Source organism: Neophocaena asiaeorientalis, unplaced genomic scaffold (genome assembly GCF_003031525.2).
Source record: "Neophocaena asiaeorientalis asiaeorientalis breed wild unplaced genomic scaffold, Neophocaena_asiaeorientalis_V1.1 scaffold30, whole genome shotgun sequence".
Taxonomy (NCBI): Eukaryota; Metazoa; Chordata; class Mammalia; order Artiodactyla; family Phocoenidae; genus Neophocaena; species Neophocaena asiaeorientalis.
In genome coordinates this window covers 14,838,768-14,852,398 of record NW_020174923.1, presented here as the reverse complement: position 1 = coordinate 14,852,398, position 13,631 = coordinate 14,838,768, and the positions used below count along the sequence as shown (strand labels likewise).

The 13,631-nt window shown below is 47.8% G+C and overlaps 1 protein-coding gene across 1 annotated transcript in view; it reads left to right on the top strand.

Moving 5' to 3' along the window:
* The window catches only part of TANC2 (tetratricopeptide repeat, ankyrin repeat and coiled-coil containing 2), a 308,377-nt gene extending 294,766 nt beyond the window's left edge, over window positions 1-13,611 (top strand). Inside the window, exons 22-25 of the mRNA XM_024761041.1 lie at window positions 1,331-1,422; window positions 3,296-3,442; window positions 5,863-5,963; window positions 7,550-13,611. Of these exons, the coding sequence (XP_024616809.1) occupies window positions 1,331-1,422; window positions 3,296-3,442; window positions 5,863-5,963; window positions 7,550-9,491 (2,282 nt within the window). The 3' untranslated portion in view covers window positions 9,492-13,611. The remainder of the gene's footprint in view (window positions 1-1,330; window positions 1,423-3,295; window positions 3,443-5,862; window positions 5,964-7,549) is intronic.
* Window positions 13,612-13,631: the final 20 nt, after the last annotated feature.

Sequence of the window (13,631 nt, the reverse complement as noted above, 5' to 3'; positions counted from 1 at the left end):
GTGTGCGTGTATGTAGTTTCCCCTCTGCCCTGGCCCAGTTATTGTCCAAGTGAACAGAAGGCTCTTGGCCCAGAGAAAGCACCATCTGAGCCATGGTCTACACTACCCTGTGTCCAAAATCACACGGTTATCTGCCGTGCCCCGAGTAGCCTTAGCCAGGAGGCTGCTCCGACCTTAAGCACATCTCAGCGCTGACGCCTCGGTAGCAGCCCCGCCCTGTGAGCATCCTGGATCCCTGCACCGCCAACAGCCTTCGCTTTCCCTTGCTCTGTATGTGCTTTGGACTCTCGAGTCCCTGCGGCTGCTGTCCCATCCACTCCCCATCCCTCAGGCCTGTAGACAAGGGTTGGCTGATATGCTGGCTTTTTTGCTGCCTGCCTCTCACCGCTGCTTTTTCCTTCTTTTTTTATTTTTTATTTTTCACCTTCATCCATTTTTTTTTCCTCTCCTACAACTTTTTGTTTTCTCCTTTCTTTGAAGGTTGTCAGACGTTACCGAGTCGCCCACGAGGTATATTTCACCGCTGTCAGCATCAGGCGTGGTCTGATGGCTTGGTCAGCTTTGCCTTCTCCTCTTTGATTTAGCCTGCATGAGTTCCCTACACCTCTAATCTTTTAATTTACTTCACCTTAAAAGAAGATTTTTTTTAATGACTGTTGTAGAGAATAACTTGAACTTTTGATAACTAACCCTGAAAAGCCTAGTTGGTAAATAATTCAGGCATCCGTAAACTAATCGAGTTAACCTTTTCTTTCTCTTTGTGGGTAAAGTGGTCCTCGGTCATGTTGGCTTGTTTCACATTGGAACCGTGCTCCTGGTTCAGCATGAATCCCAGGAGTCCTATTCAGTACTTACAAATTAGGGGAGCCTTTAGAGTCTTTCATGGTTTCCCTTCTGCAAAGAACGTATTTAAAAATTGAGACTAAACAGCTGGGGCTCTTGAGTCCCAGATTCTGAAATAAATTACCCTTTTTAGATTTTTAAAATCTTATGGTGACATTTAATGTAAACCCTTTCTCCCAATTTCCTTATTTAAAATAACTCCAAAATAAGCCATCGCCTGCCCAAATACAACACGCAGGCTTTGCTGCCCTCCAGTGGTGCAAACTCAGACAGTTCAAACACTCTTATTTTAAGGTGAATACAAATCCAAGCAGCTTCTTGGCAGTGGGAGCTACTAAGACACTCCCAGTTCTAAAAGATGAGGCCATTGTTGTGGAGCAAGTTGTTCTCTCAGCAGAAATTCCCCAAGGGTGTTTTTTTCACCTAGCTTCCTACCACCCTTACATTGTATGAGTTTTTTACCCATCATGCATCCTGTACACTACAGGTCCAGCCACATGGGCGATGGCCACCTCCAAACCGGACATCATGATCATCCTGCTAAGCAAGCTGATGGAAGAGGGGGACATGTTTTATAAGGTGAGCGGAGGCAGGAGCCGCTGGCTGTTCTCTACTTGGAGGATCTCCCGGAGTCTCGGCAGGCCTCACCCTTGGTTCTAGAGGCAAGGCCGTCCGTCGGTGGTGGGCTTATAAGCTGAGGACCCCAGGTTTTTGCTCTCTCAACAAGAGGGCAAGAGCAGCCTGCACGTGCCTGCGGCTGGTGAACCTAAAGACCTAGTTTTACCTGGTCACTAATAGGCAGGCACGTAGATTCTACACGGAATCTGTTCATTGGAGCCTGGAAACCATGGGACAAGTAAAAGGAACCTTCTATAGTACAGATACTTCCAGTCTGCGGGAAAGAGGCATCAGTCTTAGCTTTTAGATTTCATATATGTGTAGATTTAAAAATCTGTAGTAATAATAGCTGATCAGCATCCCTGAGGAAGAAAATGAAACCAAGACAAATAGCAATTACAAGATTTACTTGAAATGACAACAAAAAAGGTATGAAGTCTTCTTGTACTCACAGTTCAAGCTGAAGGCTCCATATCCCTAACACACACCAACTCCCATGGGCTGCAGGAAGTCCCTTAAGAATTTCCCATGTCAGAGTTATCTCATTGTGTTAAGATTAGCTGAATCTTCTTCTCCTAAAGTAAATACAAATCCGGCCCAGCTTTCGGCAGCGGGTGTCACTGAGACCTGCCCAGGCCCAAAGATGAGGAAATGACTGTGATACACGTCACTTCCGCCCTGTGTAAGGAGGATACAGAGCTCCTGGGAGTCCAGCTGTATTTCCCAAAGACCCTTTGAGTGAGAGTTATTGTAATCTAGGACTCTTAGGCTTCTAGGAAACTTGAGTTCTGACCCAGCCATGATTTTACATGACTTCAAAGAAGGGCCTCTCAGGGTGTCATGTTTATGGACTCGAGAGTGGCACTGCTGTCAAGAATCTCAGCCCTGTTCATAACATAACTTGTGGCACCCTAAGACAAGGAGTCCTACCTCCTAAACAGGCAGAGCTCCTCCTGCTCCTACCCAGAATTCTGCCTTGGAAGACTCCCAGGTCTATCCTCAGTGAAAGGGTCTAAAGAGAAAATAAAAGATCAGGATCCCTGGTTGGAGTTGCAACTATACAGACAGAATGGAGTGGATAAAGGGCAGCTAACGGAGTGTGAGATGCCTCCTGCATCATTCTGGGCTCAGCTTACAGATTTTCAGATGCAAAATGTAAGAAAAATTCAGGGCCCCTGTGATCCGTTCCCTAGATGGGTCACAGATTTACCTCATCTTGGAAAATCCCTCTGACATAGATGGAATCACAAATTCTAAATTTCACTTGTCTACCACCACCCTACCCCATGCCTTTTCGAAAAACAGGGGAAGACTCATTGATACTCTTTTATGCCATGAGATTAGGGGAGCAACAGCTAGACTGCTTTAGCTCCCACATCCTTTGTGAGGAGAATGGCCTCTTGTAGAGGACTGGCAAGGTGGAACAAAAAGAATTTCCAGATAAGACAAATGTAAAGAAGTAGTAATAACCTTGGAGTGATTGGGACTGGGGAATGCTGTGTGTCCTATAGGGAGAACAGGTCGGGAAAAACCTCCTTTGAAATGAACAAGGTCAGTTCCTTGGGAGTCCAGTTGGGAAGCTGGGGTCCCAGGCCTTTCATACGCCAAGACTTTGTTTCTCTGGCTTGTATCTTGGGAATCCCCTTCGTCACCCCTCACCTGCCAGGTGAGCTTCCAGTAGAAAAGACTGGACCCTTCTGCTCTCACCGTCAGGGCTGGTGTTGGGAGGGCTAACCCTTAGTAGTAACTGCAGAGAGAGGAAGGGAGTGGGGGCAAACCTCGTCAGCTGCTCAGTAGACCAACAGTGTGTTTTGCTATCTTGTGCTCCCACTAGAAAGGGAAAGTAAAGGAAGCTGCCCAGCGCTACCAGTACGCTCTGAAGAAATTCCCTAGAGAAGGGTTTGGTGAGGACTTGAAAACCTTCCGGGAACTAAAAGTGTCTCTCCTCCTCAACCTCTCTCGATGTCGCAGGAAAATGAACGTAAGTCCCTCTCATCCCAGCTCCTTTCTGCGGTACTGGAAGTTGACGGTCCGTGTCATGCACTGGCTTTTACCAGGCCCCTGAAATCCTTGTCTGCCCCATTTGGAACTTGGTTGTCCTTCACAGAGCACTGACATTTGCAATTTGAAAGAAATCAAGTCTAAGTACAATCCGTACCTCAAACTATAAAAAAGTTAATCCTGTGGGCACTTTGTAGCTTTCTGAATTTTCCTGATTCCTGCTGAAAGTGATTGGAACGCCATCATCATCCCGCCCTGCCCCCAGGTCAGTTTTCTGGTCTTTGGGAAAATGTGAGAGCAGTGGTCACTGGAACTCCGGATGCAATTAGATACAAATTTTAGTCATTCCCTTCCTTACTGGTAGACCCCCTAGTCATCTAAGGAAGGGCTGGAAAGAGGGCCCAGGACCATGAACTTCAAGATTTAATTTCTAAGGCTAATCTTCAACTTTTCACTTCTTTCTTCGTCCTTTTATTCTAACATGACATGTCCCTTCTTGTCACAGAGGGAGTCTTAGAACTCCTCCTGGTCCTTTATTATCCCCTAAATAGTCCTTGGTCCTTCTTGCCTGCCTTGCAGATACAGCCTCTGATGCCCTCAGGCACTGCTCCCTTGACCTGCAGACACTCCTGGGCCAAGAACCCTCTCTCAGATCCTGGGAATAGCCAGGATCATGTCAGGCATCTCTGACATCCACTAGCCTGAGGTCTCATGGTTGCTCAGGAGATAAAAATAATCCAAGCCAAACAGGAATGTTTGAATAAAGGGATAGAGAACTCAGGTGTACAGAAGTGAGCTTTCAGCCTCGGTAGCAACAGATCTGCTGTCGGTTCTGGAAAAGTGACCTTTATATCATCCATCTTTAGATGGCAATGAAAAGAGCACCCTGATACGTAGACGTGGGTATCTCAGGGGGCACAGTGATGCCCGAAGAGGCAGAGTTTTCCCAGGTGCTGAGGAGAGTGGGGACGTGGGAGAGGTTCTCCGGGAAAGGTAGTGAGGTTCTTACGTGAAACAGAAGAAACGGCAGCGAGGGTCTCCTCCAGCTCCAGTTAGTAAGGGTTAGACAAAGCTCTGAAGCTGCTGCCAACCTGCTGGCTGCCTTTTTGCCTCACAAATAGTCTGCTTCTTAAAAATACTCTATAATCTTCCCAGAAATAATGATTGTCCCAAAAGAAAAAATTAAGGGGAAAGTTTGAAACAGTAGAGCTGGAAGCCGATGCTATAAAATAGAACACTTCCTCTCTAGCTCCACGTTGGATCAGAAACAGTTAATCACCTCCCAGGACCACCTGAAGTCTGTCGTCCTATGTAGAAAGTTGCCCATTAATTTTTTTTCTTGCAACTTTACCTCCACCCCAGGGCCTTTGTTCTGCCTTAGGACTCACAAGTTTAACCAGAGGCTACTGTGCTGTACTATGGCTTTGATAGTAAAAGAGGAGAAAACCTTCCCCTTTAGTTTAGTATGTAAGGGTGTCTTGAAGACTATGGCTTCGTTTCCCTGGTTCCTGTTCCCAGGGCTTCTCAGAATGAGGACAGATGGGACCGTGTTCCTCCTGGCAGCCTCAGTGATTAAGAGATGAGGTGACAGCACAGGCCCCAGTGACAGCCAGTCTTCTCTCTTGTTATTTAAATTTTAAATGTTTCCTAAGTAAGGAACAAGTTAAGAGAAGGAGCAGGCCAGAGAAGCCTCTATGAAACAGAATGGAAACTACCGTTCATTGAGCATCTCCTGTGTGCCAGGGACTGTGTATGGAGCTTTCAAATGCTTTATTGCTCTTAATCCTACCTGGGAGGTCCGTATGGATAAGAAAACACACAACAGACCCCGAGGGCTTACAAAGCAGAGCAGAGAATCAAACGCAAGCCTGTCTGACATCCCTCCTCCATCCCGTCTCCATAGCCAGTCATTTCTTTTTTACACAAATCCCATCTTCCTAGACTTATTTCTCATCCCTTTAAAGCCAAGGAATAGTGGGTGCGGCAGGAAGGTGGGGGGTAGGATGAGGGTACACACGAGGCGTCGACATGTGTGTTTGCCTCATATACGCGTGTGCAGCAAGAGTTCGGGTTTCCAACTTCAAGAGCTTCAGTGGGTTGACATTTGGCTTCTGGACCAGAAAGAACTATGTTGCAAAGGCAGAAAGAGGACAAGTTAAAAATATTTTCATACTTTTGGGCAGATGAATTCCTGTGAGCCATTGCAGGGCCACACAGGGCAAAAGACAGAAGGAACTTTCAGTCTGGGCCACGTGGCTAGAGCCATGCCAGGCATGTCAAGAATCCCAGGTGTTCCGTCCATAAATGTCAAAGAAATGTACATATAATCTGTTTTATTCCCAAGATGTCTATTTTTCATATCTCTTCAATGACTCATTTGCACACCTATTGTAATGACAGGATTTTGGAATGGCGGAGGAATTTGCTACTAAGGCCCTGGAGCTGAAACCGAAATCTTATGAAGCTTACTATGCAAGAGCAAGGGCAAAACGCAGCAGCAGGTGAGGAGAGAGAGAGAGAGGGTGAGAAGCAAGAGCTCTCTTTTCTGAAAATCTGGCCAAGGCAACGTAGACCGTCCTGGGGCATATCGGACAGACCCATATGTCTGTCCCTGAGGACTCGCAGGACCAAGCTTTGGGGATGGCTCCCATCGCACAGAACGCATCGTACAGATGGCACCTCTTTGGGGCTGTGGAGATCTAGAGCATTTTACTTTGGGAGAAAACTGCCTTTTCATTGTTGGAGAATGGCACCTTCTTCCAAGAAGCCTCTGCCATATCTCAGTCGCTTTTTAACCCCCAAAGCAGATAGCGTAGAGACACTGGTGGCTTAAGAAGAGGTCACTTGAGCAAAATATCCTCCCAGCCCTTTTAGAGGGGAAAGTAGGATGGGTCATATATCACAGGCCCCTCTTTCTTTTCTTACAGGCCTTTGGGAGATTCCCTGGATCATTTAGTCTTCCTCCTGGGGCTCTCCTCAAGTCTGGTGGCATCAAGCCTCCTTCTCCCATACCCACCCCTCCCAGCACCACACCACACATGCATGGAGACAGGAGGTCCTGCTGCCAGGACTGAGAGGGCCCAAGAGAAACCCCATCTCTCATGCCCCATCTGCTGTGGTTTGGCCAGTGGGCAGGAAAGGCTCCAGAAAGATCTAGAAACTGCCATCAGTGATCTTTAGATAACTTGTCACTGTCCTTAATGCCTCCTGCCCGGCACCCTGCCCTTCTCCCCAACTCTGCCTGTAAAAGAACTGCTTCAGGTTCACAGCTATGACCAGGGGGCATGTGGTCCTGAAAATCAAACCCAGGTTAAGTCTAGTGATGACAGTGGCAGTGATCTTAGTCTTAATTAGCTGGGGCAACAGAGTTCTTACAGAAGCTTGACTGTCAAATTCTCTTTCCCCTTGGATTATTCCTTCCCCACAAGGCCAATTGCCCCTTTTCTGGGCAAGGTTAATAGAGAGGATGGGAGTATCTCTGACTGTTTGTGTCCTTATCTGTAGACTAGAATCTGAGTTTTCTAGTCAGCAAGCCTAATACCTGCCCAGCTTTGATGTAGCAGAATGGAGGAGCCGCAGTGCTGTGGGGCGAGGGGTAGAAAGGGCAGAGGACAGGGTTCTTGCCTAGGATGGAACAGGCCTGGAAATTGGAGCTAAAATATAAAGAAAAAATTCTGCTGGATCAGCAAGATTTTAAATATTGTAGTTACTGTTTTGTTCCTAAGCTAATTGACAGTGGCCCTGTAAATGACAACCCCACCCAACCCTCATACTACCTGGTGTGCATTTGGACACTGAGAGAAACTTCCTGAAGGGCCTCGCTGGACTGACAAAATGGGGACATTTCTCCACGGATCCCAGAGAGGCCAGAGGGAAGATGGAGGCTGAACTGGCTAGGGAATCATTCTGGACTCTTCTGGAATGACAGCCTACCTATTTCCTTCCTTACAAATCAGACGAAACCAAAGCCCCCCAGATGCCCCCAGACGCTAACAGTTCTCTGAAACAGTGACCGTGTGCTCAGCTCTTGGTGGTTCCTGTTGATTCAGAATAACTCCAGTTCCTGTGTTTACATTTTGTCAAGCAGACAGTTTGCAGCGGCCTTAGAGGACCTGAACGAGGCCATCAAGCTGTGTCCAAACAACCGTGAGATCCAGCGACTCCTGCTGAGAGTGGGGGAGGAGTGTCGGCAGATGCAGCAACAGCCGGCGGCCGCACAGCAGCAGTTACCGGAGGAAGCAGAACCCGAACCCCCGCGTGAAGATATCTACTCTGTGCAGGACATACTCGAGGAGGAGTTCTTGGAACAGGATGTTGAGAATGTGTCCATCGGCCTCCAGACGGAGGCTCGGCCCAGCCAGGGGCTCCCGATAATCCAGAGCCCGCCCTCCTCCCCGGCCCACCGTGACGCGGCCTACATCTCCAGCTCGCCTCTCGGCTCTCATCAGGTTTTTGACTTCCGGTCCAGTAGTTCTGTAGGTTCTCCCACTAGGCAGAGCTTTCAGTCCACCTCACCTGCTCTTTCTCCGACTCACCAGAACTCACATTACAGGCCTAGTCCCCCGCATACTTCCCCAGCTCATCAGGGAGGATCTTACCGCTTCAGCCCCCCTCCTGTGGGAGGGCAGGGCAAGGAATACCCGAGCCCTCCCCCGTCCCCTCTCCGCAGAGGCCCTCAGTATCGGGCCAGCCCTCCAGCGGAAAGCATGAGTGTCTATAGATCCCAGTCAGGCTCCCCCGTGCGCTATCAGCAAGAAACAAATGTTAGTCAGCTTCCTGGCAGACCGACATCTCCATTATCCAAGATGGCCCAGCGGCCCTACCAGATGCCCCAGCTTCCTGTGGCAGTGCCCCAGCAAGGGCTCAGGCTCCAGCCGGCCAAAGCGCAGATTGTGAGAAGCAACCAGCCCAGCTCAGCAGTTCATTCGAGCACTGTCATCTCCACAGGGGCCTATGGCCAAGTGGCCCATTCGATGGCTGGTAAATACCAGTCTTCACAAGGAGACATAGGAGTAAGTCAGAGCCGGTTGGTTTATCAAGGGTCAATCGGGGGGATTGTAGGGGATGGGAGACCCGTGCAGCACGTGCAGGCCAGCCTGAGTGCAGGCGCCATCTGTCAGCACGGAGGGTTGACCAAAGAAGACCTTCCCCAGCGACCTTCCTCCGCCTATCGAGGTGGCATGAGATACAGCCAGACACCACAGATTGGGCGTAGCCAGTCCGCATCCTATTACCCAGTCTGTCACTCAAAACTAGATCTGGAGCGTTCCTCCAGCCAACTAGGTTCCCCCGATGTGTCACATTTAATCAGAAGACCTATTAGTGTCAACCCTAATGAAATCAAACCCCACCCACCAACTCCCAGGCCATTGCTGCACTCCCAAAGCGTAGGCCTTCGTTTCTCTCCATCTAGCAATAGTATCTCATCCGCCTCCAACCTAACTCCTACCTTCCGGCCATCTTCCTCAATTCAACAAATGGAGATCCCACTGAAACCGGCATACGATAGGTCATGTGACGAGCTGTCGCCAGTGTCTCCCACTCAGGGAGGTTACCCTAGTGAGCCCACCCGATCCAGGACCACACCATTCATGGGGATCATAGATAAAACAGCCCGGACTCAACAGTACCCCCACCTTCACCAGCAGAATCGGACCTGGGCAGTGTCATCAGTGGATACCGTTCTCAGCCCTACGTCTCCAGGCAACCTGCCTCAGCCTGAGTCCTTCAGCCCACCGTCATCCATCAGCAACATTGCCTTTTATAACAAAACCAACAATGCACAGAACGGCCACTTGCTGGAGGACGATTACTACAGCCCCCATGGGATGCTGGCTAACGGGTCGCGCGGAGACCTGCTGGAGAGAGTTAGCCAGGCCTCCTCGTACCCCGACGTGAAGGTGGCTCGGACCCTCCCTGTGGCTCAGGCGTACCAGGACAACCTGCACAGGCAGCTGTCCCGGGACTCTCGACATGGGCAGACGTCCCCTATCAAACCAAAGAGACCATTTGTGGAGTCTAATGTTTAAAAGACGTGTGTTGGAGTGAGACCCCTATGTGTTCACTGCACATTTTCAGGCTTGGTTTCCACATTCGAGGTAGTTCTCTGGCTTAATTTCTCATGCAGTTTCCGCGTGGTGTTCAGAGGTGGCAGCCCACATGCCGAAATCCTTTGCATGCAGCCAACTGGGAAGCTGGCCTCCGGGGAGCCAGGACTTGGGTTTCTTTTGTCTGTACCCTAGCCACACGCTCTCTCCCTCTCTTCAGATGCCAACGAGGAGATTGTTGTGCCGTGGGCTTTAACCCAGGGAGATCAGACACACTGGTCAGCTTTTTCCAGGAGACAATCGCTTTCACTGATGTTCTTGTTGTGTAAAACGTCTTTCTCCTTTTTTTACAAAAATAAGATGTTCTTGTTCGTTTTCTTCTAGGAACTTTAGAAAGAGTGTGATGCCCCTTTGCCTTTGCATTCTTATCCAGTGTTATCCAAATAGCAGCCCCAGTGCATTCTTGTGCCATGGTCTCCTCCCCTGGACCGCCAGCTCCCTGCAGCCATCCGGTCTAGAATGTTCATTTAGATTATCGCTGGTCTTCCTCTGGGGGTAAAGGATCAAGGAGAAAGAGAAGAAATAAGAAAGCACCAATGCAGTTATTCGAAATGTCACTACATGGATTTCCCAAGAGGCATTTTAGGAACATTGAGAAAACAACCAGCCCTTTAAATATTTCAGTCAGCCGAGGAAATTGGATGAGAGTCATGCATACTTTTAAATAATTCACTGAGTTATTCTTTACGTTTTTAGCCAAATTAACCGTTAAAAGCGACCGATTTTCCATGGGTGGGGGAGAGAATAAATAAATACACAGAAAGAGAGACTGTTCTGGATTCTCAGTGAAAGGCTGTAGAAAGTCTGTCTTGGAGAAATCTACTTTTTGGGTTCTGATACGTCACTGAGCTTCGTATTCCTCCAAAAGCATCCTCTTCCCGGAGGTTGCCTGGTGTAGTAATCCTGTTAAGTTGGATCTTTGCCTAGAGCCAGATTTTGTTCTACTGGCCCTCTTTTTGCTTTTTTTTAAACCCAGATGGTATAGTGAAGAATTGGTTTTGGGGGAAGGAAGTTGAATTCTCTGGGGACGGTAAGACTTATTCCCAGAGCTTGCACCCAGGGCCATTGCATTCCATGGCAAATGTTGTCTAACTCCATTTCAAGATCTATTGTTTTATTAGCTATTATTACAGGAATTGTTTACTCTTTTCTTTTTCTAGGTAGGAGTGTTTGGGGAGTGATATTTAAAAGCCAGGCACGGCAGAGTGTTTCCGGGTGAAGAAAGACCCCTTTCAGCCCTGGGTAGGAGCACATAAGGTAGACAGCAAGTCTTCTGATCCAGTCACCCTCCAGACATCTCCTGTGTCTAGTGGCCCTTTGCTAACCGGTCCTTTGAGTGACTGAGGCCAGCATGAGAGGGACGGCAAGAACACTGAAATCGAAGCCTTAGCACAGGCCTGGTAGCGACTGCACATCAGCTCTTAAAGTTAACAAACTAAACAACTAAAAGTAAACAAAAGAGAATTCGGTCACTGTTACCAGGAATCATTCTGCTCTTGTTGGTAAAGGGCTACAGGAAGGTAGGTTTCCTGAATAAAAATCCAGATGTGACCAGACCTGTTTGTAATAGTGTCCTCTGAAAGAATCGTTAAGACATGGGGAGCATGAAGCTGAAATCAGAAACACTTCTTTACTAACTTAGATTCTGCCAAATAGATGAACCCCTCCACCCCCAAGCCTGGAACAGGCCAGGATGTGTGTCCTGTGCTAGAAGTAAACAGCAAGGCTAACTCAAGACCCAGCCTCTGTCCACTCTCTCTGATGCTTAAGGACTATCTCCCACTCACCTAGCCCAGAGTGGACATCAGTGTCTCTCTCTCTCTCTCATCAAGAAGGTGAAATGTACAGCTATAGCATCAGCCTACAGCCAGGAGCCCAGCAGCCTCTCAGCTTTTTTTGTCCAGATCTCATCAGCCCTGTTGGGCTCTTTGCATCTTACCCTTTTTAACTACTACCCACTGAGGAGCTGCTGCTACATTTTGAAAATTTCTCAGTGTTCATTAGAAAAGTGCCCCTTGTTTATTTGGAACACCACACATACCACCTGCACTCACGTGAGTGGGCAAGCAGGTGCTGCAGTTTTACAGATACACCACTGATGCCACTTCTCCCGAGCGTGTCTCTTAGAATTTTCTAGGACAGACAGATTTAGGGTCCATGCCTTACTGGACAAAACACTAAACTGTCAACAGTCAAGATGCAATTCTTTTTTAGCCATCGTAAGAGGGAGTGAATGTCACTACTGGGCGCCCGTTGTGTTTGACTAAAAATTGCCAACTGGACCTTATTGGAGCAGGAGACAAAGCTTCTCCTTGTAAGCAGACCGCCTGTGCCCTGTTTTGCTACTTCACTGCCACGGGGTGATCTCAGCGCTGCACCTTAGAGGTGCCTCCTCCCCAGGCAGCACTTGCTGAGTCAATGTCTGGCTTCAGGTGGGGGGAGGGGGGGAATTTTCACATGAAACTGGTAAGTTCCACTCGGCCAATGCACATCACCCTGAAATGGAGACAGTGGTGACAGACTTCAGCTTATAGGTTTCTCACCAGATCCTACCTTCCGTTCACCCAGAATTCTTGCACTCGTGGGTTTCCATCACATCATGTCTTTAAATGGGCGCACTTTATTGTTTGAATTTGTAACTGATAAATACTGGATATTTAAGTGTGAGTAATGTCTTCATTAGAAAATAGCAAAACCGCCCTTGTCTTTTAGTGTATTTTTCAAGGGAAAAAAAAAAAAGAAAGAAAGCAGTGGATCACAACATTTATAGCACAAGAAATAACTGTTGTATATAAGCATCAAAAAGATTAAGAGTTTTTAAATACAAAAAAATACTTGCCGTGATTTTAAAGTGCTTTTCCAGCAATTTTCTTAGGGACTCCTGAGACATGGTTACTTTATTTACTGGATCAGTAAGGCACACAATTAACAATTAAAAATTAATGTTTATTTACAAAGTAAAGGGAAAACCTGTGTAACATGAGAATTTGGCATGGACAAAATGGAGACCATTTTGTATCTGCTGTTGTATCTTGTCCGGGTTGCAGACGTGCGCTATTAAAAGTCCCAAGTTAATAGAGCACAAACCCTTCTTGTTCCTCTCCCATGTGCCCTTCTTGCTAGATGTGTTTAACTTAAACTCGAAGGCTCAGGAAAATTCCACTAATTAGAATCATGTACAGTACCCCAGGTCGTTGTCCAGAGATAACAAGTTTGCTAATTTAGTTAAGCCTGGATTATTGTAAACAGAACAGCTTAGAGAAAGGTATTCTCGGCCCTTATATTGTATAGTAGTTTATGAACCCCCTCTCTAAATATTGGTATTTTTATATTCCAGAGATGTACCCAACAGAAAAATTAATCAGTATCTAATTTAATATCCATAAGTATTTTCCTTAGATTTTAGTCATAGACAGTGGGTTTTTGTGGATGTCACCTTGCTTCACCGTACTTTACCACTAGGTGTCACTGTGGCTCTGCACCAGGCTTGTCTGGTAGCAGAGAATGACAGCATCTCTGGAGGAGCGACATCCAGGCCAACAGACAGGCCCATAGGCTCAAGAGGGTTCGAGAAGGAGGGAACAAAGGCCTGGAAAGGGGTCTTCATACATCTGTGCCAGATGTGGCGAGATAAGCTCTTTGAACACTACCTGCTTTGGACCTTCAGCCAGGCAGAGGCTGGGGGAAGGCTGACCAGAGCTCCCTTTCTGATGAATGGGAGAATGGATTCATTCATCTCAATGGATGAATGGGTGTGTAGAAGACCCATTTCTTCCCCAGGAGCATCCCTCTCAGTTCCTCTCGGCCTCCAACTTTTATAACTCCAGAGGTGTCACGGTTGGATGGTTTGATTCAAAGATAGTTATTTTTCTCCTGCAGAATTGCCTCGGACAAAACCAGTTGCTTGCTGAATCTTTGCCACAAAATGGAACAGGCTCCCCAGGGGGCAGGATGTACCCACCCCATCCCAGCCTCGCCCGCCCTGCCTGTCTGTCCCGGGGCTGCCCCCTTCTCGAGAAGCTACCCTGCAGAGGCAGCCTGCAGCTGCTCCCACACCAGGCC